Genomic DNA, 27,160 nt, shown 5'->3' with positions numbered 1-27,160 from the left:
TTCCAGCTGATTTTACCTGAAGGGACAGGGTGACCCATCTGACTTATTTTTATTATATGTGTCTGAGTGAATTAATTTACAGTGAGGAACATAAAACTCTCTGACAGGTTCTTGACCTGCATATCTTCTCCCTGGGTGCAGATCTACTCACGAAGCAAAATGCTGCTTGGCAAGTCTGGAAAGGAACTAAGGGAGAAAAAAAAGGATATGCTAAATTACCAGAGTCATCAAGATGGGACGAGCTGATACAGCTGTGGCCACACCTGGGCCATTTTACAATAGTAATGGATGAGGCTATGGGGAGATCAAGGTCACAAAGCAATGATGTGAGAGGGCTGGAATTTGAGCTCAGGCATGTCTGAGTCCTACGCTCACCCTCTGTCCTCTCCATCACAGGGGATCTTTCAGAGTGCCTCTCCCCTAGACTGTATAGATGGCCCACGTCTGCTTCCAATTATTGTCTGAGATAAGAAAGATACTACCCTGGAATGACGTCTCAGTCAATCTATACTGAAGCTCCTTGACAGGCCCAGGGGCCTCCTCTGGCACAGAAAGACCTTATGTCTAACTTATGCCTGCATTTTGCTATTTGCTTTCCATGCGTCTCATGTCCTTTTTGTTCGTCTATCCCACCTTCTTTTCTTTAAGTGGATATTTTCTAGCATACCATAGTAATCCCTTTGTTGATTTTTAACTATTTTTAGAGTTATTTTCTTAGTGATTGCTCTAGGAATTATAATGGGTACTTTATCACAATCTACCTCAGATTAACACTAAATTAATTCCAGCATAGAATTAAGAATAGAGAAACTTTGCTCCAATATAGCTTTATTCCCTACCCCCTCCTTTACCCCTCCTTTAGCAAAAGTGTATTGGGAGACTTCTGGGAAAATGACAAACTATTTGTAGTTTAATTACAAATACCATATTAGTGATCTGACTACATATTATTCATAAAAAGTCATGATAAATCAAGTACAAATGTCATGACAAACACAGTTTTTACTGATTTCTGTGCCTAAAGCTTTATATTCCCACAATATGCTGTGTAAGAAAAAAATAACAGCTATGTGTGCAATCCTAGGGGAAGAGGGTGGAAACTTCAGCCGTCTACAGTACCTCAAAGCAGTTGTGCAGGGCTGGAATATATTAGATGTTCCGTAGCTCCTGGAATAACCCCTGATGCAGAGCTCATGGGTCACTAAGTAATGCGACGGTCTTCAGTTGAAATGAGACTTAATAACTCTTGAATGGCGTTTTGCTCATGGACATCAAGCTGTTGTTCTTTGGCTAGACTGAGGGCCCTCATGCCATATTCCTGTGCCTGAAATAGAATTGTAGTGACAAAAGGAAGTCATCACAGGAAAGCATAACACTGGGAAGCCCCATCTGTGCTCAACTCCAGAAACATGAGAGAGAACTCATCACCTTTTCACACCACCCACTGAGCTCTTGTTGATAAACCTGTAAACACACTGGGCCCTTACAGCTAGCCACATGTGCACTGGGCAGGGCAGCAGGGCACCAGAAAAAAATCCCACCTGACTTCACAAACTAAGCACAAACTAAGTATACCTTCTTAACAAAGTGAGATCTTTGTAGGACTTTAATCAGGCCCTAGAGGCCATCACTGGAAGGCATAGAGGTGACAGGTGCCACAAGTAAATTACCACCCTGGGGTGGTCCTGGGGGCTATGTGGCCCAGAGTTTTGACTTGGTAAGAAGCTCTTCTTTCTTCCTCCCTTCTTCTCTTCCTTCCTTCCTTCCTTCCTATAAATAGTTATTGAATGGTTGCTATGTTCCAGGTCCTGTGAGTATAGGCAGAAATTCCTATTCTCATGGAACTTACAGTGAAGTAGAGGAGAAAGACAATAAAGAAGACAATTAAGTAAAACATGATAGTCTCTTAAATAGGGATAAATGCTAAGGAAAAAAATAAAGCATGAAAGGGGATAGGAAGCATTAGAGGTAGTAGTGGGGGGTTGCAGTTTTAGACAGGGAGAGCAGGGAACGCTTCACTGAAAAGAAAACAGCTGAGTCAAGTGACGGCTTGAAGGAAGTGAGGTGCCAGTCTTGATGGATAGATAGATGTGTGCCTTTTGTCTAAGGCCTCTTGTAGATCTAACACACCCTGGGATAATGACTTCCTTGAGTATACAGTGGAAAACTGGACATTGCACTGTAGAAAAGAGGTTTTGTCCAATGTAAATTTGAAAGTTCAGTGGAAATATTTTCCTATTCCTCACCCATTCCTACTCCTATCCCAGAGAGGGTTAGTGCCTTTCCTCTGTGCTCCTACAGTGCTCTGGGCTTCGCTCTCACACTCTATTATAACCTGTGAGCTCCTCCAGGCCTGGTACACTACAGGTGCTTAGTAAAAGTTAGCTGAAGAAACAAAAGAAGACAGGGAGGAGGGAGGAAAGGAGTCTTACATTTTCCCATGTCACCCACACAAAAAGGCCTCCCTCCAACCAGCCTCCTCTCTCTCCCCCGCCTACTGCTTTTTCTTCTTCTAATTTTTTTTTTTTTTTTTTTGAGACAGGATCCTGCTCTGTCACCCAGGCTGGAGTGCAGTGGCACAAGCATGGCTCACTGCAGCCTCAATCTCCTGGGCTCAAGTAATCCTCTCATCTCAGCCTCCCAGGTAGCTGGGACTACAGGTGCACACCTCTATGCCCGGCTGATTTTTTTTTTTTTTAATTTTTACTAGAGAGTGGGTCTCACTATGTTGCCCAGGCTGGTCTTGAACTCCTGGACATAAGCAATCATCCTGGCTTGGCCTCCAGAAGTACTGGGATTACAGGCATGAGACACTGTGCCTGGCCTAGTTTTCTTTATAGCAGTTCCTACTATCTGAAATTATATTAGACATACATATGTTTATTTCCACTCCTCCAAAAAACACCAGTGCCATGGAGATAAGAAAAGTATGGATCACCACTGTATCCCCAGTCCCAAGAACAGTGCTTTACAAATGGTTCAATAAATGTTTGAATGAATGAGAGAATCAAACAATAAATCAATAAACCTGAGATACGCCACTTACTGTCTTTAAGACATTGGGCAAAGAATTGACCCGCTCAGTGCCTCAGTTTCCCTGTTTGTAAAGTAGAGATAATAAAATACCTACCTTATCAATGTTGGTGTAAGCATTAAGTATGATAATTAAGTAAAGGGTTTAGGCCAACAACTAGTATGTAAAAGTACTCAAAAACAGTTACTTTTTGAATCATTTCATGGCAATGCATTTCTGTCTGAATCCCCGCAGCAACACAGAACTCAGTAACCGAGTGGAGTTAGAGCTGCTACTTCATCCCTCCAAGCCTCCCCAGAGCCCTCCTGCCCTGCAGGCTTCCCAGCACTGCCCCAGACTCCCTTTGTCTATGCAAGTCTGGGAACCCTCGCGGGAAGAAGACAATCCAGCTTCCATTATGCAGGCTGGACTCAACACAGGAGAAACGTGAGCATCTGAACGTCCTTGGAGTGAGGGCTTGCCCTGAGGGCAAAAGCTATTGGAATTGGGCAAAACACAAATGAGTTCAACTAGATGAATTTCTACCTTCATTTTAGATGTGTTGCTTTTTTAGGGAAACTTGCCTTTGAAGAATTCATCATCAGGTAGTAAAGCATGACCAGGATCTTCAGAACAAAGATAGTTTTTTGAGGGGCTTTGTCAGATGTAGATTCTCGAATGTTCAAGATTGAAGTCAGGATGCGAATGGCTTCTGCTTCTTGGGCTTCATCTGCGTTGGAAGCGCAAGAAAGAAAAAACAGGCTCTTGGCAACTGAGTCTGCCCTCATCAAAAACACTCAGCTGTTAAAGGGCCTGGTCTGCTGAAGCCTTCCCAGGGGCACTGGTGGAAATAGCACCAATTACAGCAAGTTTTTTACCTAGAGGACTCCCTCCACGTGCGTGGAAGCAGGAGTTTCAGTCCACTTTCCAGCTTTGCTTAGCATGTCATCATCAGAGTAGCCTAAAAATATGCTCACTCCCACAGGTCCCAAAGTTGCTAAGGTTTCTCTCTTTCGGAGTCCTGAACTCTAGATCTCTTGGGCTTGCAAACACAGAGAATTTGTCACAGGCAGATTCCTTGGGTCCAATTTAGCTTCCACTCTACAGCTAAGAGGAAAGAACTGGGGGAAGGGACTTCTTGCAGCTGTAGCAGCTTAACTCTTCTCGTCTAGGCCAAAGATGCATAAGCAACAACCTTCATGCTTCCCTCTGAGAGTCTGTTTACTATTTTCCCCAGTAGTTTTTGGTCCTACTTTAGTCATCATTTACTGAGAAGTTACTACATGCACTTAAAAGCACTTATACAAGTACTAAGCTTAGAGAAAAAGATGAAAAGGATATACACCATCATGTTAAGGTTGGCTATCTTTGGATATCTATGATTTCCAAGTTTTCAGCTGTAACATGAACTATTTACATAATTCGAGAAAATTCAATACAGTTATTAATTTTTTAAACTTTAGTTCAAAACCTCTCCTCCAAAGAGTCTTCCTTCTTCAACACCACCCAGCTGTCCTCACTTCTTCATTCTGGGACTCATCTTGTAATATAATTTGTACTCACAGGAATGTTCTTTTGTTACTGCCTATAGATTCTAACTGAACCATATGTCTCTTTTGAGCAGAAACTGGATCTTCTGTGTCTTTTGTCTCTGACGGCATGATGCTGTATGGTACTATTTAACACTTAGCTCTTTGCTGCGCTGGGAATACAGTCTAATCCAGTTGGGTCCTGCCACTGAGCAGCTCACTGTTCAGTAAAGCATGAAGCTAAGGCACCAGAAGAAATCAGCAATGCAACTTCTGTGTAGAGTCTACTTTGGCTTACATGTCCTGGAGCAAGAGTCCCCAGTCCCCAGGCCATGGACCAGTACTGTTTTGTGGCCTGTTAGGAATCGGGCTGCGCAGCAGGAGGTGAGCAGGGGTGGTGGGGGTGAGCAAAGCTTCATCTGTATTTGCAGCCACTCCCCATTGCTTGCATTACCACCTGAGCTCCACCTCCTGTCAGTTCAGCGGCAGCATCAGATTCTCTCAGGAGCGCGAACCCTAGTGTGAACTGTGCATGCAAAGGATCTAGGTCGTGCACTCCTTATGATAATCTAATGCCTGATGATCTGTCACTGTCACCCATCACTCCCAGATGGGACCATCTAGTTGTAGGAAAACAAGCTCAGGGCTCCCACTGATTCTATATTATGATGCAAGGTATAATTATTTCATTATATATTACAATACATTAATAATAATAAAAACATAGTGCACAATAAATGTAATGCACTTGAATTCTCCTGAAACCATTCCTCCCCTACCCCCCAGTCCACGGAAAACTTGTCTTCCATGAAACGGGTCCCTGGTGCCAGAAAGATTGGGACTGCTGCCCTGGAGGGATAACATAAGAAATGGATGCTCTGCAGAAGTCACAGGGGGTTTTGATGGGGTCTTTTTTCCTCTAAATCTGTCCCTTAGTAACCCCCGAGTGGCTATGTGTGATGATAGGGATCTGAATTCTTCCCAACACTGGTAAAATCTCTTTGATCCCCAGGTCTCAGTTTTCTCCATCAGCAACATGGGGAAGGTGGCAATGGTGTGCTTCATGACAGGGACAGCTGCTTTCCCTCTTAGGGACAAGGTCTGTGTATTGGGTGAGATGAAGTCACTGCTCTGCCTTCAGGGAAAACTGCCACTTACCCAAGCCAGTGTCATTCTCAAACAGTTTGCCCAGTAAATCCACTTGTTGGGTGTGAGCCTGTGAGAGGACCTGATAGTGATTGTTCAAATACGCATGCCAGATCTCAGAGACCTGTTGGAAAAAGAGAAGGTAATACAAAAAGCAGGCCAGATCTCAGCCTTCGGACCAGGCAGGTGAGGAGAAGAGCGCATTTGGCCCGGCTTCTGGACAACCTGGAGGTTCTCTCTCTTACTGTACCTGGAGGCAGAGGGAGCCCTAGGAGCCCAAACAGGCCTGACCAAGGTAAGTGTGACAAGTGATGCAAACGGCCTGTGGCAGCTCATCTTGGGGTAGCCCTAGTGGGGTCTTATCTTTGTGCAGCACATACAACACGAAACCTTCACATCCTCATAACATCCCAATGTAATATTCTTATTATTAATATTAAGAATATTCTTATTCTTATTCTTCTCATTTTACATGTAAATAAACTGAGGATCAGAGAAGTTCAGATCACACATGACTTCTGGTAAGAACTGTTAAGTGGCATAGCCAGAATTTAATCCCTGGTCTATCTGATTCTAAAGCTTTTAAGCTACAGCAAAATGCCTCTTTCTCAGAAGCAGGTCTAAAACATGAATTAACAATCAGCAGAAAGTTTGTATTACACATTTATTACACAAATGATTACCTGCTAAGCGAGGTGTTACTATATGGATACAAACGACATTTTAATATATTCGAAACAGTATGAAATCTTTTCTATGTAAATACGGAAACTTCTCATGTCCTTGGATCCCTTGACAGGATCTTGTAGCAATAGATTTCCCTTGGAAACCTCTTCTTCTCTATTGCACACTTCAATATACCCACATTAGCTTGCTGCTATGGGTATGACACAGCATACAACAGTCTATTTGAAGGGTTTGGCTCTTACTAACCTATCCTTCATTATTCATTAATCACCCTATGGATGTTAAGGGTTAGTCTATTTTGGTAGTGGGGACACGGGAAGAAAGAAAATGGAGTACATCATGTATCAGGCTATATAATCTTGGGCAAGCCACTTCATCTCTCTGTGCCTCTCTTTCTCATGAATGGTATGTTTTTCGTGAATAGTCTAATACAAGTTGTAAGACACCAAGCCTAAGAGTGAAGGCTCAACTCCCACATTCCCCAGCTCACCTTGGTGTACAATGTGTCCGCCAGGTCCAACTTTTTAAGGTCATAGAATATATTAGCCAGGTGGAAGTAGCCTCCTGAAGTCCTAATGTCCTCTGTTCCAAATGCACAACTGGCAAAATAAATCTACAGCAGGAGGAAGAAGGAGAGTGCTTGAGTTCTTTTTGCAAATCATATATCTGATAAAGGACTTGTATCTAGAATACATATAAAAAACTGTTACAACATTCCAATTTAAAAATGGGCAAAAGATCTGAATTGACATTTCTCCAAAAAGATATTCAGATGAAAAATAAGCACATGAATAGATGCTAACATAGTTAGTAATTAGGTAAATGCAAAACAAAGCCATAATGGGATATCACTGCATCTAGGATGGCTAGAATCAAATGCAGAAAATAACAAGTGTTGGGAAGGATATGGAGAAAATGAAACCCTCACACATTGCCAGTGGGAATGTAAAAGGGTGCAGCCTCTGTGGAAACAGTTTGGTAGTTCCTAAAAAAATTAAACATAGAGTTACTACATGACCCAGCAATTCCTCTTCTAAATACCTACCCAAGGGAAATGGAAACAAATGTCCACACAAAGACTTGTACATAAATGTTTATATCAGCATTATTTAAAATACACAAAACATAGAAACAACCAAAACATCTATCAACTGATGAATGGACAGACAAACTGTGGTATATTTAGGAATGGAATGCTAATCAGCAATAAGAGGAATGAACTATTGATACATGCAACGACATGGATGAATCTCAAAATAATCATGCTAGGTGAGAGAGGTCAGAGGCAAAGGACCACACATGATTCTGTCTGTTCCAACTGTCCTGAGAAGGCCAATCTGTAGAAACAGGAAGTGGTTGCCTGGGGCTAGAGCAGGAATGGGAAATGACTGCAAATGGATACATGGGATCTCTTTGGGGTAATGGAAATGTTCTGAAACTTGATTGCGCTGATGGTTGCACTACTCTGTAAATTTGCTAAAAATAATTTAATTGTACACTTAAAATGGGTGAATTTTATGGTATATATCAATAAAGGGGTGTGTGTGTGTGTGTGTGTGTGTGTGTGTGTTTAAAAAGCTAGGCTATGGAATCTGAGCTTGTGCTAATTCCTTTTTTTTTTTTAAAGACAGAGTCTCCCTCTGTTGCCCAGGTTGGAGTACAGTGGTGTGATCTTGGCTCACTGCAACCTCGTCTCCCAGGTTCAAGCGATTCTTCTGCCTCAGCCTCCCGAGCAGCTGGGACTACAGGCACATACCACCTCAGCCTCCCGAGCAGCAGGGACTACAGGCACACACCACCACACCTGGCTAATTTTTTTTTTTTTTTTTTTTTTTGAGACTGAGTGCAATCCCGGCTCACTGCAACTTTTGCCTCCCAGGTTCAAGCAATTCTCCTGCCTCAGCCTCCCGAGTAGCTGGAATTACAGGCACATGCCTCCACACCCAGCGAATTTTGTATATTTAGCAGAGATAGGGTTTCACCATGTTAGTCAGGCTGATCTCAAACTCCCGACCTCTAGTGATCTGCCCACCTTGACCTCCCAAAGTGCTGGGATTACAGGTGTAAGCCACTGCACCCAGCCAATTTTTGTATTTTTCACAGAGATGAGGTTTCACCATATTGGCCAGGCTGGTCTCGAACTCCTGACCTCATGATCTGCCTGCCTTGGCCCCCCAAAGTGCTAGGATTACAGGCATGAGCCACCACACCCAGCCTACTAATTCTTAACTGTGTGGCCCAGCTCAGGACAGAATGTGCCTCTGCTTAATTTGTTGGAGGATGTAGAGTATAGAGAGGAAACACAAAGAATTGTATTAGTCAGGGGCCCAGGTGGAACTAGATGGCACCCTCAATAAGATTGCCTGAAGACAGTTTAGTGGAATTAGTATTTGACATGTAGAAGGGTTAAGAAACCAACCAGGGCTAGGGAAAAGCCCTACAAGTAAAACCAACAAGGCCTAGTGAAACACCAGGGACTACCAACAGCAAGAAACTATTACCATCCCTACACCTGAAACAGCAAGAGGAAGAAACAAGGTTACCAGGGCCCAGCAAGAGCTAGCACTATGGAAGAAGGCTGCCTGACAGGAGCTGTGGCCACAGAGGAATATTGTTCCTGCCAGATCAGGGTGGGGCAGAGAGGCAGTAGGGAGAATCAGTGCCCCAGCCTTTTTCTCCTCCTACTCTCCACTTCCCTGCTATGCCTTCCACTCTCCAAACCCAACCAAAGCCAGAGAGCAATGGAGTCCACAGGTTGCGTAGTCCATAGAGGTCAGGCTCCCAGGGCATAGAGTAGGGCAGAGAATGGATATGGGGTAGTGGAATTTAAAGAATAACCAGCGTAAAATTTAATTTATGGGCATTGTACAGGCAGGCAACCAGAGGAAGGGCTGCTTGGTGCAGAGGCCAAAAGAGAGGTTGAAGAGACAACCAACCTGCATGGAGACTGCAGTCTGACCCTACGCTAACTCAGATTTCACACCTAGGAACTCTTTTCTCTGGTAATATTTTCCAATACTGAAATCCTAATAGAAACCCCTTAAATTTTGAAAGAACAATTCAGTTATCACCCTCAACATCCCATCTAACCTCTGTACAGAGTTTTTTTTTTTTTTTTTTTGAGACAGAGTCTCACTCTGTCACCCAGGCTGGAGTGCAGTGGCCGGATCTCAGCTCACTGCAAGTTCCACCTCCCAGGTTTACGCCATTCTCCTGCCTCAGCCTCCAAGTAGCTGGGACTACAGGCGCCCGCCACCTCGCCCGGCTAGTTTTTTGTACTTTTTAGTAGAGACGGGGTTTCAACGTGTTAGCCAGGATGGTCTCGATCTCCTAACCTCATGATCCACCCGTCTCGGCCTCCCAAAGTGCTGGGATTACAGGCTTGAGCCACCGCGCCCGGCTGCTCTGTACAGAGTTTTATAATTGATAAGTGCTTTCTTATACATCTAGCTCTTTTAAATTTAATAACCAACACTCTGAAGTAGAGATATTACTGTTATTCTTTAAAACAATAGCCAAAGTACTGTATATATATTGTCCTATTATTAATCTTTGCAATGACCCAATGAGAAAGAGACTATTTTATTATTCTTGTCTTGCAGGTGATGAAAGAGGTTAAACAAATTTTCCAAGACTACATGGTTAGTGAAACAACACATCTGTGACTAGAAGCAAAGCCTTTCTCTCTTTTTTGAGAAGAAGTCTTGCTCTATCGCCAGGCTGGAGTGCAGTGGCACGATCTCCGCTCACTGCAACCTCCATCTCCCGGGTCCAAGTGATTCCCCTGCCTCAGCATCCTGAGTAGCTGGGACTACAGGCATGCACTACCATGCCTGGCTAATTTTTTGTAATAGGGACGGGGTTTCGCCATGTTGGCCAGGATGGTCTTGATCTCCTGACCTCGTGATCTGCCCACCTTGGCCTCCCAAAGTGCTGGGATTACAGGCGTGAGCCACCATGCCCGGCCAGCAAAGCCCTTCTCTTAATGAGTATGCTGTTTTGCCTCCCTTTACTCTTCAGGGCAACTGAAACTTCAGGAATATGTGACCTGGCCAAGCTTGAATAGCCAGGAAGTAGAAATGCTTGATCTCAGGTTATTAGAATTGTGTTATGGCTAACATCCCACCGAATAATCAGTTGTAAACAGAAAGTTTTAGAGAAATGCACAGTTTAAAAAAAATAAAACAGACTTTGGAAATACACAGGTGTTATAATTTAGATTTTGGAAATATCCAGGTGTTATAACTTAGCTTGTTTACATCATTGGCCAGATGATAACGGGCTTCTTCATAGTTTTTCTTAGCTATATAGAGAAGTCCCAGGTTCCGATGCAGTAAAGAGTGGGTGGCATTACTACAGTCAGTTGATTTGAGGACTGTCCACTGGGCTTGGAATAGATATTCTTCAGCCTGAACGATTCGGCCCAGACCTGCCCAAAAGCAGAAAAGAAGGTTATAATTCATATCCGGGTCAAAGAACACAAGAGGAAATATGAGTCATTACCCATTCACTCATGTATTCATTGACTCAAGTATTCATTGACACACAAAAACTCACACAGGAATGTTCATAGCAGCTTATTTGGAAAAGTCAAAAAAAAAACAGAAACAATGTAAATGTCCATCAGCTGATGAGTGGATGAACAAAAGGAGGCATCTCCATCTCCATCTCCATATCCATGAGTGGAATATCAGTCATAAGAAGGAATGAAGTAGTGATGCCTGCTATAATGTGGATGAACTTTGAAAACACTACACTAAGTGAAAGCAACCACACACCAAAGGCCACATATTATATGATTCCATTTATATGAAATGTCCAGAACAGGCAAATCCATAGAGACGGAAAGTAGACTAGTGGTGGCCAGGCAAACACAGGGGGTCCAATGCAAGGGAGGCACTAAGAGGGAGTAACTGCTGACAATTGCAGGCTTTCTTTCAGGAGTGATAAAAATGTTGTGGAATTAGATCATGGTGACTGTTGCACAACCTACAGAATGTGCTAAAACCACTGGATTGTCTATTTATTTATTTATTTATTTATTTATTTATTGACAGAGTCTCACTTTGTTACCCAGACCGGAGTGTAGTGACACGATCTCGGCTCACTACAACCTCTGCCTCTAGGGTTCAAGTGATTCTTATGCCTCAGCCTCCCAAGTAGCTGGGACTGCAGGCATGTGCCACCACACCGGGCTAACTTTTGTATTTTTTTTTTTTTTTTTTTTGAGACGGAGTCTGGCTCTGTCGCCCAGGCTGGAGTGCAGTGGCCGGATCTCAGCTCACTGCAAGCTCCGCCTCCCGGGTTCACGCCATTCTCCTGCCTCAGCCTCCGGAGTAGCTGGGACTACAGGCGCCCGCCACCTCGCCCGGCTAGTTTTTTGTATTTTTAGTAGAGACGGGGTTTCACCGTGTTCGCCAGGATGGTCTCGATCTCCTGACCTCGTGATCCGCCCGTCTCGGCCTCCCAAAGTGCTGGGATTACAGGCTTGAGCCACCGCGCCCGGCCTACTTTTGTATTTTTAGTAGAGACAGGGTTTCACCATGTTTGCCAGGCTGGTCTCAAACCCCTGACATCAGGTGATCCACCTGCCTTGACCTCCCAAAGCGCTGGGAACATAGGTGTGACACACTGCGTCTGGCCTGAACTGTTCTTTAAAAGAGTGAATTTTATGATATGTGAATTATATCTCAATTGTGAAATATATATATGCATATTTAATACCCTTTATGTGCCAGGCCTTGTGTTGAGTGATGGGGATTCAACGTGCAACATGAAAACAAATATATTTACAATATAGTATAATTGCAGTAGAAACACAAGCTTTGGAAGTGTCAGAGGATAGGAAATGTTTAATTCTACAGATGAGATGAGAGTGACACTGAAGCAGAGTCTGAGCTGGATTTTGAGGATGAAAAGAAGTTTTCCAGGTAGACAAGGCAGGGAGAGCATCCCAGGCAGAAGTAACAGCATGTGCAATGTCACAGAAATATGAAATAATATGTTATGTTCATAGAACTATACAGAGTCATAGCTGCAGGGATTTGGTTCCAGAACCCCCATCAGATACCTAAATACAAGGATGCTCAAGGCTCTAATATAAAGTAGTGCAGTATTTGCACATAACCTATGCACATCATTCCTCATACTTTAAATCATCTCTAAATTACTTATAATACCTAATACAACGTAAATGCTATGTAAATAGTTGTTCTACTATATCATTTGTCTTTTTTAAGTTTAAATTTTTTCTGTTTTTGTTTATAAGCCCACAAGTAACATCATGTATTGTTTTTATTTGTATCATTTTTAATCATTGTGTTATTTTAAAAAATATTTTTGATCCATGGTTGCTTGAATGGGCAGATGCAGAAACTGCAAATATGCAGGGCCAACTGCATTGGCCTGTGATGCTGGAGCACAAATTGTGAAGGACAGAGTGGCAGAAAATGAGGCTACGGTGGTAGGCAGGGGGCAAGTCATGGAGGGCTTAGTGAGTTATGCCAAGGAACTTGATGCATGTGGATAAAAACTAGAGGATTTTCAAAAAGGGCGACAGAATCGGATTTAAATTTAGAAAACTCCTCTGGAACCAATGTGGAGGAGGGATCAGAAGGGAGGAATAAAGGTAGAAGATTCACTGGAAGATGTCTGAAACAGTTTGGGCAAGCACGCTTAAGAGCCTGAAACAAGACAGTGAACGAAGTAGGAGGCAATCCAAAAGAGACAGGAAGTAGAATGGACAACACATGGTTACTAAGTAATGTGGAAGGTAAGAGAAAGGAAAGCCACTTTTATTGCTCATATTCAGATACTCTTGACACTTAAAGCTTTTTGTTTATTACCTATCCCCTTTACACATACAGAGGCCTGTCTGCCTGCTTGGCTCCTAGGGAAATGTGTCGGAACTGAATAGAAAGCCACTACGTCAGCATGCTGCGGGGCAGGAGGTGTGCTCTGGGGGTGAAGCATTGGTGTGACAGCTGCTGCAGCAGAAACCACACCAATGAAGGGTCAGGAGATAAGGACACGAACCCCTCATAAGCCAACCCTCTTCTCCTCTGTGTCCTTCCTGGCAGGCCTAGTTCATATGTAAGCATGCTTTTATTCTAGTTGTAACCCTACATCACTGAATAAAAGGAAAAGAGATGAAGAGGAAGCAGTCTACAAGGAGAAGCAAGTAACTTTGCCTGATGGAAGGTCAAAGGGCAAACTAAAATGGGAAACTACTAGATTAGGAGGACAAGGCCTAGTCCCTGATCCTGGCTCAAGTGAACATGGCTAGTCACATCTTCCCTCCAGGCTTTGTCTATAAAATATGAGGTTTAGACTGAAGTCCTCTCAAATTTGAAGAAGCAAATGACTCTTAACTAAGGTTGTTTAGATGGGAAAAAAAGGGTACAGGGCATTGACAGATATTGGAAATTTAAAATTTTCAACATCCAGTTCTCACTCAAGGAGGCAATGCCAAAGAAGGAAGACTCCAAGGCCCAGCTGAACCAGCAGCATCTAAACAAGCATCAGTCCTAAAGGAAAAGGCATACTTGGGAGAATAAACTGTGAGGCTAGAGAGAGAGAGTAAGGTGAGAAGAATGGGCTGCTACTAGCCCATGAGATTACAGTCAGAACTAGGCTTGTGACCAGTGAGTATGTAAGTTCAGGCCTGCCTCTTATGGACAATGCCTGCCTGGAGAGGCATAGGGTGAAGTGGAGGTGGTGAAGACATAAAGAAAGTGATACTATCCCTTAGGGTGATTTTAATAGTTCATGGAATTGAGAAAGGACAGCCACTTACAGACCAGTGGTACTTGTCTGAAGGGTGAGGCAACAGGCTTACACTGGGTTAATGGCAGATCTAGGACATATTATGGGAGAAGATTTTGCAGGACTTGGTGATGAAAGTGAAGGAATGCAGCATACAGCGGTCACAGCTGAGTCAAAGGTTGTGGCTGTGAGGTGCCCAGGGGAAGAAAAGGGAATCTGCATTTATTGAAGACCTGTTATTTGCCCGACATTGTGCTAGTCCCTTTGCATCTGTGGTCTAAGTCTGCCAACAGCCCTGTGAAATAATTATCAGATGAGGAATTCAAAGAGGAGGCAACTTCATTCATTCATTCAACCAACCATATATTCACCTAATTGATTGATTATCACAATGCGTGATGCTCAATGCACACTGAGACATGATCCCTGACTCCAAGAAGCTTAAAATCAAGTGAAGTAGGCATACAATAAATAGACAAAACATGAGTGCTGTGAAGGAAATGAACAGAACACAGTAACCAAAATCCTAGCTCACTGCAGCCTCCACCTCCTGGGCTCAAGCAATCCTCCCACCTCAGCCTCCCAAATAGCTGGGACTACTACAAGTGCATGCCACCATGCCCACCTAATTTCTTTTCTTTTCTTTTTTTTTTTTTTTTAAAGAGATGAGGTCTTGCTATGTTACAGCCCAGGCTGATCTTGAATGCTTGGGCTCAAGAGATCCTCCCATTTTGACCTCCCGAAGTGCTGAAATTACAGGTGTGAGTCACCACACCTGGCCAGTTTAAGCAGACACCTGAAGGATGATCAAAAGGCAGCCATGTATGAGAAAGGAAAGAGCATCCCAGGCAGAAGGAGATATATGTGAAAGCTCTGAGTGAGGAAGAGCTTGGTGCCTACGATCACCCAGCCAGTAAAAAAAGAGCTGATATTTGAACCCAGGCTCTCCTGCTTCCAAAGCGCTGATAACAGTGGGAGAAGATGAGTAGGTGGCTCCTCCTTGAAGTGTTACTGAAAATGTCATTTCTAGTTGATTAAAATTTCAAAGTTTTACTAAAAAGGAAAAATAAAGCTGAATATCTGTTATCTGTCCACTCCAGTCTGAAGGAATCTCTAAGATGGGAAAGAAACATGTACACAGGAAAGTGATTTCTTTAGACTTCCAAAAAGGTTAGCAAGGTTTTAAACCAATGGCTGTGGAGTTACAGTGAAATCTTCCATTTAGACAGCACTTTTCAGACTTCAAAGCACTTTCATGGTCATTACACTCATTTCGTCCTTAAAATAATCCTGTTAAGAGAACTCAGATTCAACATAGACTTACACAGTGCTCACTAGGTTTCAGGTACTGTGAAATTATTTTTTTAGTACCTTCTCTGTGCTAAGTACTGGGCTGAGCATGAAGACATCCGTGATGAGTAAGAACAGACACAGATCCAGTTCTCCCTGAGCTTACAGTCTACTGGAGCAGGGAGACAATTAAATAATTTTATCAATGAATACAATTATTAATGGAGTAAGTGCTCAGAAGAAAGGAGTAGGTCTTTAAATGAGTATATTAAAAAAGAGACCCAGCTGGGTGCGGTGGGTCACACCTGTAATCCCAGCACTTTGGGAGGCTGAGGTGGGTGGATCATTTGAAGTCAGGAGTGCAAGACCAGCCTGGGCAACATAGTGAAACCCTATCTCTACTAAAAATACAAAAAATAGCTGGGCATGGTGGCGTGTGCCTGTAGTCCCAGCTACTCGGGAGGCTGAGGCGGGAGAATCACTTGTTCCTGGGAGGCAGAGGTTACAGTGAGCAAGTCAGGCCATTGTACTCCAGCCTGTACAACAGACTGGGACTCTGTCTTAAAAAAAAAAAAAAGGAGACCCAACCTGGTCTGGAGCCCTGGGAAAGCCTCTAGACAAGGCGGTAGTCACCCTTGAGCTGAAACCTGAAAGATGATGAGGAGTTAATTCAGTGAAGGGAAGAGGAGGAGAAGCAGAGAGAGTGGCTACAGAAAAAGCCTTTCCGAACAAAGAAATCATCATGCTTCTGAGGAACTGAGAGAAGGCTGGTCAGTGTAACCGGAAAGGAGGGAGAAAAGAATCCAAGAGAGACAAGGTGATAGAATTGAGGTGGGAGAACCTGCTAAGGGCTAGATCAAGCACAGCCTCATGGGTTGCTTTAGAAATATGATCTTTATTCAGAGGAGTGATGGGTCACATTTCTGTATGCAAACGAGATTGGAGGGAGGCCAGAGAAGATGTGGGGAGACCAGTTAGTAGGCAGTGGTCTAGATGGGAGATGATGAGACTTGGGCTAGGGTGAGTTTTCCAGAATCCCATAGCTAGCCAGTGTCAGAGATAAACAGAACCTGGGCTGTTTCTCATTAGTTTGGAGGAAAGACAGTCTGGAATGGGGTGTCAGACCTGAGCAGGGTGAGCAGGGCATTCCTGCAGGCAAACAGCCTGGTATCGGGGGTCGGAACCCCCACAAATGAGAAGGGATCCACACAGCAGAGGCAGCCTGGAATGGGGAGTCAGAGGCCATGGAGGGGGAGAAGGTATCTGTAAGGTGGAAAGAATGGAGTTAGAGAGCAGGGATTTGTTCATACAGGGGAACTGATTAACATATAAATAAACTAATGAAAGTGAAAGCTGTCAGCAAAGAGAGTTGCAATTATGGAATGGGAGTAAATCAGATTGAACCCTGTGGTGCTGTATTAGATCTGGATCAAACAGTATAGACTAGTGGTCATACAGATATTGATGTAGATATATAGATATAGGCTGGACACGGTGGCTCACACCTGTAATCCCGGCACTTTGGGAAGCTCAGGCAGGTGGATCACTTGAGGCCAGGAGTTCAAGATCAGCCTGGCCAACATGATGAAACCCCGTCTCTATTACAAATACAAAAATTAGCCAGGCATGGTGGCGTGCACCTGTAGTCCCAGCTACTCAGGAGGCTGAGGCAGAAGAACTGCTTGAACCAGGGAGGGGGAGGCTGCAGTGAGCTCAGATTGCGCCACTGCACTCTAGCCTGGGTGACAGAGTGAGACTCGGTTCCCCCCCCCAAAAAAAAGATATATACATATAGAAATAAATACAGATGTAATGTGTATATACATATACCCATTATTATATTTAAACTTACTCCCTAACTCCACTGAGAAGGCCTGGGAGCAGTAACACCCCAATGGCATGAGTACATCTAGTGCACAGCTTTTGGCCTCTGAATTTCACTTTCCACTGAAAGAAATCAGGGTTCTTTAGAGGTATGTTCCAGAAAGCAGGAAAGTGAGCAAAGAACAAATGGGGTTGTATCTAGGAGATGTAGAAGCCAGCTTGAGTGGGAGCTGTCACTGGTCAAATCAGGGACGGTTTGAGCATCAAATTAATGATAGTAATGGATTTAAGCCCACTGAATAAAGAGGCAATACTGATATAAATAAATAAATACGCTGAAAATTTGATGAGGAATGGAATATTTATATAGTTTCAAAGGACCTCTCCAAGAGATGAAAATTAAGGTTATTAATTACAGAAGGGGGAAAGAGTAACATTACAGGGAGGAAGCCTGGCAGACACCATCCTAATAACGTAATTAAAATGAACATCATCAGTAATGAAAAAAAATGAAAACATGCCAATTTATAGAATGGGATGAGAACAGAGCATCACCTCTGTACTGTTTGTGCCAAAACTCCATAACCTGAGCCCCATCATTAGGAAATATCAGACAAACCCAAACTGAGAGATGTTTTATATAATTGGCCTGTAACTTTTAAAAGTGTCAAGGTCGTAAAAGTCAATAAAAGGTTAAGAAACTATTCCAGAGTTTTGTTGCCAACACATGGCAACAAAATGAAAAGTGTGATCCTGAACTGTATCCTTTTGCTATAAAGATGTTATTGGGAAAATCTGAGAAACTTGCATGGGGTCTTCTTAGATGACAGGGTCCCCTTGTGTGGTTCCCACAAAGACATTTTCCTTCCTAACCACAATACAATCTATCTCATTTACTAAGGGGACACTGAAGTATTCTAATGATAGGGAACCAGGAAGGCAACTTACTCTCAGAGAACTTAGGGGATAAAAGTTCTTTATACTGTACTTAATTTTAACAGTTTTACTTTTAAAAAAATATTTTCTTAAATGGTGGCTATTAAAACGTATGAAGCATTTTTTAAACGGTAGCTATTAAAATATATGAAGTCGTAGCACAGTGCCTAAAACACCGCATTGCTCAAAATATCAATTCCTCTCAAAATGCCAGTTTTCCTTTTGTAGTAGCCACCACGTAGGGTGTCTGCTAAGTCTGCTCCATACTCTCAGAATTGCCTCTCCCATCTATAGGGGTAGGTTCCTGTATTTCTGAACTATGTGACTCTGATCCCAGGGAACAAAGGTGGATCCCACACTCAAGCTATGTCAACAAAATTCTGTCTTCTACGAATTTGTAATTGGAAATCAGAAGCTAATTAGTTTCTACTGCCTACCTTGAACCGAGAAAACATGTAAATTGAAAAACGCCATCTGACATTTTAGGGTAGCTGTCTTCTACAGTGAGCATAGGGTAGACAAATCTGGTCTGCAGAGAGGGAAAATAGCAAAGCAGACACCCAGAGAGAAGTAGAGATAGGAGACAAGGCCCAAGAGAGAGAACGAAAGACACCAGCCTTGGTTCCTTACAGCATTCCAATTCTAGTCCCTCATGAAGCCTCAGCTCCTGTAGGATACTACAGTACCCTCACAAAGTTCCTCCTTTTTGTGCAGGCCAGCTTGAGTGGATTTCTGCCAGTTGTAGACAAAAGTCTGTGACATCTCCTTCCCTACCTTGTGCTAAACTTTTACAGCAACCCTGCTCCTTCTACAATAGGTGTCTTAGTGCCACTGTCAAGGGTGACTCTTTGATTATTGGTGTGACCCAAACATAGCACCACTTAGGGGATCCAGGGATCTCAAGTCGGTTTCACTCACCAAGGCTGGCTTCGGCCAACAGCAGGTAAGCAGGCACAAGCTCTACAGAGCTCAGGCCGTACAGGTTCACGCGGAAGCGAAGGGAATGCAAAGCTGCTGGTACAGCATCTTCGGGTTTCCCTTCAAAGAGGTATTTCTGGGCTACGGTGTAGCAGAATTCAATCAAATACTTCTGTGGAAGAGAGAAACAGACTATCTGAGACAGTCTAAAGTTAAAGGCAGAGGTGGATGTAGATGGCCCTGGGGATAAGGCCAACACCTAATGACCCAGTTAAGGGCACATAGTGAGCCTCCCTGTATTAGAGTGGATGTGAAGCCCCACATAAGTGATATAAGAAGGTAAACTCTGGACTATGAGTTCCTTAAGGCCCAGGAACATGTGTCTTTTCATCTTAGTTCAGTGCTTGGCATAGATGAACATTCAATATAGAGTTATCAGATGAATAAATGAGTATTATTCTTATAGTTCTAATAAAACTTTACTTTAGCAAAGCTAGCATGTCTCAGGATAATCGGAAACTTTCTGCCTTCATAGTTGAGCTAATTTTGAGAGAAACATCTCATTTTCCCTTCCAGAATTATCCTGTTTAGCTAACATCACAAAAAATTTTAACTCTGCATTGTTCTAAGGCCACTATCAAAGTGTCATAACACTAAAATGGATGGATCTTATGTCTAGGGATTTATGGCTTATAATAAGGCGCTAATTTTTTAGAGTGATTGAGATGCTCAATACTCAGTAATACTCAACATTATACATAATAGTGGCAAGTTTTGCTAACCACCTTTATTTATTCAGTAGTATATCCATACATCATTCTTAACCCTTCTATTACATGGCCAGGCTCTTGGCATCTGTGGATGTTATGGGCTCAACTGTGTCCCCTGCCAAAATTCATGTGTTGAAGCCCTAACCTGCAGTCTGTCACAATGTGACTATAATTGGAGCTAGGGCCTGTAGAAAGGTGATTAAGTTAGAATGAGGCCATTAGGGTAGGCCCTAATCTAATCTGACTTGTACCTTTATAAAAAGAGGAAATTGGACACACAAAGAGATACCAGGGATGCTTGCACACAAAGAACCACGTGAAGATACCGCAGGAAGGCAGCCACCTGCAAGCCAGGAAGAGAGGCCTTAGAAGAAACCAAACCTGCTGACCCCTTGATCTTGGACTTCCCAGCCTCCAGAGCTGTGAGGAAATAAATGTATGTTGTTTGAGCCACCCAGTTTGTGGTATTTGGTTGTGCACTAGCAGACTAATAGAGTGAGTATTTAGTAAATGTGGAAAACAACAGACTGAATGGTACTGAGGACTTAAAAAGATATAAAACAAAGTCTCTGCCCTCAGTGAAGTTACAATTTAGTGATCTCAACACAGTTCAACCCTTGTCTTGGGCAGCTTCACCGCACCTACGATTTAACCTTGGAAAGTGCTGTAGGCCCTACCTGCCGCTGCTGCAGCTGCTGCAGGCCATGCTGCCGTTCTTCCTCTGAATTGTAGAAGGGCATGGAAGTGCGCAGTGGAATCAAGAGCTGACATATTTTCTCATGGATGCTGTCCCAGTCAGCTTTCTGATGTACCACCCCACTGACAACAGAAACATAGACTTCATGATCTTTATATTTGGCATGACTTAAGATTCCATTAACCCTCCTACTGACCTATCCCTAGACACCAGAAAAGTAAGCCAAACACAAACCAGGCAGGGAGCTCAAAGCCATTTATGAGACTCAAGTCTCTTTCCTTTCATGTGGTTATTTGATGGTGTATAAACTGTGTTGGGATTGGAGAGTATATTGTTTCTGCAGGCACACATTCACATTCTGAAGTCACACAGGGATACTGCATGCAATTGCTCATAGTGTTCTCTTATAATCTCTTTTATTTCTGCAAGGTTGGTAGTAATGTCTTCACTTTCATTTCTGATTTTAGTCATCTGAATCTTCTTTTCCAGGCCAGTCAACCTAGCTAAAGGTTTGTCAATTTTGTTGGTCTTTTCAAGGAGCCAATTTTTGGTCTCATTGATTCTCTCTGTAGTTTCTTTATTCTCTGTTTTATCTCTGCTATAATCTTTAATTTTCCTTTCTTCTGCTAGCTTGTGTCTATACCCAACACAGGGCTGTGCATAAAGGAGTTTATAAATATGTTTTCATTTGTTCTCTTTTTTCTAGTTTCTTAAGATGAAATGCTAGGTTACTGATTTGAGATCTTCTTTTTAATGTAATGTATATTAGTATAAATTCATATGAGTACTAAATTCATACAGTACCCTCTGAGTACTGCTTTGCCAGCATCTAAGTTTTAGTATGTTGTTTTTGTTTTCATTTATCTCAAAGCATTTTCTAACTTCCCTTGTAATTTCTTCTGTGATTCATTGGTTAAGAGTGTGTTATTTCTACATATTTGTAAATTTACCAATTTTCCTTCTGTTATTGACTACTAATTTCATTCCATGTAGGGGGAGAACATACTCTGTATGAAATCAATCCTTATAAATTTATTGAGATTTATTTTATGGTCTAACATATGGCCTATCCTGAAGAATGTTCTATATGCACTACAGAAGAATAGGCATTCTGCTGTTATTGAATGGTGTTCTATAGATATGTTAGGTCTAGTTGGTTTATAGTATGGTTCAAGTCTTATATTTCCCTGCTAATCTGTCAATTGTTCTATGCATTACTGAAAGTGGGATATTTGAGCTTCTATCTAGTTGTTATATTCATTACTAAAAGTGGGCTATTGGATCTTTCATCTAGTTCTGTTCATCACTGAAGGTAGGATATTGAAGTCTCCAACTATTATTATTAAATTCTCTATTTTTCTCTCTAATTTTGTCTGTTTTTGCTTCATGTATTTTGAGGCTCTGTTGTTAGATGCATACAATTATGAGTTTTTGCATTTCTATTGTTTATTACACATTTTCACTTAAATGTGAGTTAACTGTTTGATTCCGTTTATACGTATTTCAAAACAGGTAACAATAATCTAGAGGAGGAGTCAGAAAAGCTTTTCTGTAAAGGGTCAGATAAATATTTTAGGTTTGAGAGCTATAGGGTCTCTGTTGCAACTACTCAACTCTGCTGTTGTAGCACAAAAGCAGCCACAGACAATATACAGCCATGTTCAAGCACCTTCTTGGACAATATCGCCACCTTCTTGGACAACAGAAATGCAATTAAAGTATTTTCTTTATAAGTTGTGACTGCTACCAAAGAAATAACAGAAACCATTTAAAAATGTTTTTGGGGAGGTAGAGAATTATTATAAACAGATCAATAAAAGCACTTAGCCAGGATATAGCTGAGTTCCACAGGGAATTTATCAAGTGGGGCTTGTAAGCAATGGAAATGTTAACTTAGATGCCTGAACTTTTGTTCCACTGAGAGCAACTGACATATTTTGCCTTTCTAAACAAAGTGAGCTTTATTTATATATTTGCGGGCTCCCTGCTTATTGATCTGTCCCACTCATAACACAGGGTCAGGGATAAAGTAGGAATGGATAAATGCTTTCAATCGGGGCTCACAATTAAGTAGCTTGTGAGCCAGACATGTTTTATTTGGCTATTATCATGTCTTTTTAAGCTGAATTTGTATGTCTTTAGGCAGGGCATTCATTCTACAATTCACCACTGATCCTATAGCTTCCTATTATTGAATACCACTTCACTGTTTGTTTTGTTAGTAATCTGCAACATTTTTTGCAACAATTTTTCCTTTTGTTTGACATACAGAGCACAAACTTAAATGCCTTCACTGGCCAGGAGGAGAAAACAAACGGTGAAGTGGTATTCAAGAACAGGAAGCAACAGTATTTGTAGTGAATTACAGAATGTATGCCCTGACTAAAGACATTTAAATTCATGCAAACCTATGATACTGAAGTCTCTTTTACCTGTCACCAATGTTTTAGTATGTACTTCCATAAAATTACCTTTTCTTAAAAATGTTCTAATGTCCTGTAATCCCAGCACTTTGGGAGGCTGAGGTGGGCGGATCACAAGGTCAGGAATTCCAGACCAGCCTGACCAATATGGTGAAACACCATCTCTACTAAAAATACAAAAAAATTAGCCAGGCATGGTGGCGCATCCCTGTAATCCCAGCTACTTGGGAGGCTGAGGCAAGAGAATTGCTTGAACCTGGGAGTTGGAGGTTGCAGTGAGCTGAGATCATGCCACTGCGCTGCAGCCTGGGCGACAGAGCAAGACTCTGTCACAAAAAAATGACAAAAAAATAAAAGTTCCACTGTGTCTCTAAGTAAATAAAAATGCGCTATTCTCTGAGAATGGTTGTAATCCACTATAGAGCAATATGCACAAGATTACACACAACATATAAAATAAATGTATTCAGAGAAAAGAAGGAAATTCATCAAAATTTCAGGTTATTAATCTCTGGGTTGTGGGATTATGGATTATTTTTCTTCTTTATTTTTTATATTTTCAGGTTTTCTGCAGTGAGCATGAACTGCATTTATAATCAGGAAAAAAATTCTTTTACAGAAAAAAACTTTCACAAATTCAAACTGACTTTCTCGCTCCTTAAACTTGGGATGATGAAAAAGAACATTTACTGTGTGCCAGTGTGGTTCCAGGCAGGGTACTAGGTGCTTTACATTCAACCATCAAAACCTACAGAACAACGACCTCAGTTTTGTTTTATCAAAAATCTTGAAAACTCCAAGACACAAAGACATAGAAATCTGAAGAAAAGGAAGCAAAAAAACAAAAGGAGAAGGTCTTAAAGAGAATTAAAAGCAAGTAAAATAAGTAAAAGAAAAAAAACAGAAGGGCATAGAAGATGATAATTCATACATGCATTCATCAGAAATTAGTGCCAACTATTTCTTTCTTTTTTTCATGTTTTTATTTTTTATTTTTTGGCCCAAGGAATAAAAGCACAAATGCCAACGATTTCAAGACACTTTGCTAGAGACTACGGGGCATACAATGACAGGTCAGACATAGATCAAAAGTTAACATACTTGACAGTCCCTCTGTACACATTTAACATAGTATCTAGCATTAATGGAGCACAACAAAATTGAAATAACACACTCACCAACAATTAAAATGAAGGGAAATATGAGATGAGTCATCTGAGAGATACAGAGTACTGTAAAGTCAGTTCAGAGGAAGAAAGAATTACTTCCGGCTGGAGGGATAAAGAGGACAGGGGTGTTTTAAGGAAAAAGTCAGTCCTCACACCAGGCAAAAGGGTTGAATCTTTCCCAAGCCTGAGTGGCAGGTTTTACTCATGGCTGTTTACTGGTCATCTCTCCAGGGGTGACCCAAAGGCCTCTCAAACTCCATGCCCACAGCCAAATCTGACGCCCACCATCTTTTTGCCCTGTGTTCCTTGCCCAAGTTAATGGGTTTATTATCCATTTAGTTTTATTCAACAGATGTTCATTGAGTGTCTGGTATGTGTGGGCACTGGGCCTAGTAAAGGACATAGACATCAGATAAGCAAACACAAAAATATAAAAGTACAGAAAAAGCAAAGAAAAGTGGTACTGTGAGTGAGAAAAGTATGACGGCGAGTTGAGACTGGGTTTAGACCTCTTTGAAGAAACGACATTTAAACTGAGAACTGAAGGATGAAAGAGAGCCAGGAAGGCTTGTAGTTGAAGGGGAGGTTCCTAGCAGAGAGAACAGTCCAGGGAAAGAAACTGAGGGAAGAAAGGACTTAGCAAATTAGAACTTCAGTTCTCTATAACTACAGCAAAGAAAAAATGGGGTGAGTGCGGTGGGAAGTAAAGGTAGAGAAATAGCCAGGGCCTTGTATTTTCTGTTACAAATTCTGAATTATATTCTAAATGCAATGAAGCCACCAAAGAGGAGATAGCAATGAAAACACAGATGCCATCCCTACCCTTGTGGGGCATACGCCTAATGAAGGAAATAAATAAATGATATCAGTCCATGTTCTAAGTGTTAGGATAGGGAAATACTCAGTGCTTTCAGAGCACTGAGGAAGGACACCTAGGCCAGTATGAGAAGGTACTGCAACAGCTTCTTAATCTGTTATGCAGCCGGCAGTGTCTACCTTCCTCTGTATCTTCCACACTGCAGCCCATCCTCTTTCGTTAACACAAATGAGAGCATGTCAGCTCAAAACCATCCATGGTTTCCCAGGGGATAAATTCCAAACCCTTGATCTCATGTCACTGTCTGGCCCTAACCTTTATCTTCTTGGTTTAAACTTCTACTACCTATCACAATGATATTCCAACTTTTTAAATTTTTTTTTTTTTTGAGACAGAGTTTCACTCTTGTTGTCCAAGCTGGAGTGCAATGGAGTGATCTTGGCTCACTGCAACCTCCGCCTCCCGGGTTCAAGCAATTCTCCTGCCTCAGCCTCCCGAGTAGCTGGGATTACAGGTGTGTGCCACCACACCTGGCTAATTTTGACTCAACCTATAGTAAGAAATACGTTTTCCCTGTACACACGCCCACATAAAACACTAAGACAAAAGTTTCAAGAAACAGTTCAGGTAGGATTAACCTGATACTTTCTACTCATTCTATGCTCTTCTTTGTTGTTGCTGTTTTCTCTAAATGGTGGTTGTGACTTATTCATAAACTGCTAAAGGGCCCTGGCCTGCAGTTTGAAAATCACTGACTGCTCCCTCCACTACTATGTTCTCCACTCAGCTGTTAGCAAACTCTCTTCTTTTGCCATTTGCCCTAGCAGTCCCGGATGCCGGGAATGCCCTATCCTTCTTCACTACTCCTGTACACAGCAGGTTCTGACTGTCCTCTCAAAACGCAGCTCAAATGTTTCTTCCATAGAGAAAGCTTTCCACACACTGCCCCATTCACTGTCGTCTCACTCTCCTCGCCCAAGCTGGAGTGCAGTGGCGCGATCTCCGCTCACTGCGAACTCCGCCTCCCGGGTTCAAGCGATTCTTCCTCCTTAGCCTCCGGAGTAGCTGGGATTACAGGCGCCCAGCACCACTCCCAGCTAATTTTTGTATTTTTAGTAGAGACAGGGTTTCACCACGTTGGCCAGGCTGGTCTCGAACTTCTGACCTCAAGTGATCCACCCGCCTCGGCCTCCCAAAGTGCTGGGATTACTGGCGTGAGCCACCACACCCGGCCTGTTTCTTTACTGATTTGTCTCCCACATTAGAATGTTAGATCTTTGAAGGAACTGATCTACCGAGCTACCAAAGTAACTTCAGCACCTAAAATAGTGCGTAACACATAGTAGGCCTTCAGAAAACATGAATGACAAATGAGTAAGTGGGAGATGAGGCAGACGAGGCCACGGGAGTCTTAGGGGCCTGTCTTAAAGCCCCTGTTTTTGAGGCATCCCTTGCAGAGTCAGGGGCCACGGCTAACGCAAGGTACCCAAGCCAGACCCAGGAATGGGAGAGAGGGAGGGAGTTAAAGCGCCCAGGTGCCACGTTTCAGGGCCTACCAGTAATAAGTGACTGTGCAGGCCGCGCACACCCGCTCGGCTGGGGCTTCGCACACCTCACAGCGGAGCCTGCGCCCCTTGGGGACCGCCAGTGGATAGATCACATTCATGTTGCAGCCAGAGATGCTGGTCTCTAAGACGGTTGCCCGGCAAGGATACGCTGAACCCCGGCGTCACGTGACAATCGCGGGCCCGCGTACTTGGCAGCATTTCGAGGGCAGAGGGCGGTGGGACGTGACTCGACTAACATCTGGGTCTATCGCTGAAGTTGAAAAAGGGAAAGAAAGAAATAAAAAGAAGCACAAAACCCACAAGTCCTACGGGTCAAATGGCCGAGAAAGGACTCCCAAGGAGTCCAAGTCCACGAAGGCCCGTACAGTGGCCGGTAAGGGTCAAACATGGCCAGTTCTTCACCCAGGCTAGGAAACGAACGTGAGGGAGCGTGACCCTACCAGATGCCCACGCAGCCGGGGATCCCCCTCGTTGCAGTGTCACTTTCGCTGGGCTCTGGGGCAGAACAACTACGCATTTCCAGATTTGGCGAGATCGGGACCTAGTGTCAAAACGAGGGTAGTGAACCGCCCGCTCACTGCGGCCCGGCGTTTACACCAGGTAGGGGAA

The 27,160-nt window shown here is 42.8% G+C and overlaps 2 protein-coding genes across 5 annotated transcripts in view; one reads left to right on the top strand and one right to left on the bottom strand.

The window, feature by feature from the left end:
* Positions 1-27,103, bottom strand: ZMYND12 (zinc finger MYND-type containing 12). 4 transcript variants are annotated; one of them, XR_005240320.2, is made up of 9 exons: positions 26,540-26,897; positions 20,555-20,696; positions 19,108-19,279; positions 10,635-10,804; positions 6,866-6,988; positions 5,701-5,812; positions 3,598-3,743; positions 1,120-1,324; positions 1-186 (listed from the first exon to the last, which is right to left on the bottom strand). XR_005240320.2 is itself a non-coding variant. In XM_037997926.2 (9 exons), the coding sequence occupies exons 2-9, from the start codon at positions 26,647-26,649 to the stop codon at positions 1,202-1,204; spliced, it is 1,098 nt and encodes a 365-aa protein (XP_037853854.1). In that variant the 5' UTR covers positions 26,650-26,801; positions 26,992-27,103; the 3' UTR covers positions 812-1,201. The 4 variants fall into 4 exon arrangements, 3 of the variants coding, with proteins under 3 accessions (XP_037853854.1, XP_007977347.1, XP_007977345.1); XM_037997926.2 differs by lacking the exon at positions 1-186 and adding an exon at positions 26,992-27,103 and having other exon boundaries at positions 812-1,324; positions 26,540-26,801; XM_007979156.3 differs by lacking the exons at positions 1-186; positions 26,540-26,897 and adding an exon at positions 26,992-27,081 and having other exon boundaries at positions 812-1,324.
* The window catches only part of PPCS (phosphopantothenoylcysteine synthetase), a 16,599-nt gene continuing 16,483 nt past the window's right edge, over positions 27,045-27,160 (top strand). Inside the window, exon 1 of the mRNA XM_007979174.3 lies at positions 27,045-27,151. The gene's annotated coding sequence lies outside the window, so the exon portion shown is untranslated. The remainder of the gene's footprint in view (positions 27,152-27,160) is intronic.

This window comes from Chlorocebus sabaeus, chromosome 20, assembly GCF_047675955.1.
Source record: "Chlorocebus sabaeus isolate Y175 chromosome 20, mChlSab1.0.hap1, whole genome shotgun sequence".
Taxonomy (NCBI): domain Eukaryota; kingdom Metazoa; phylum Chordata; class Mammalia; order Primates; family Cercopithecidae; genus Chlorocebus; species Chlorocebus sabaeus.
Note: the sequence above shows the minus strand (reverse complement) of the source record. Positions and strands in the feature narration are given on the sequence as shown.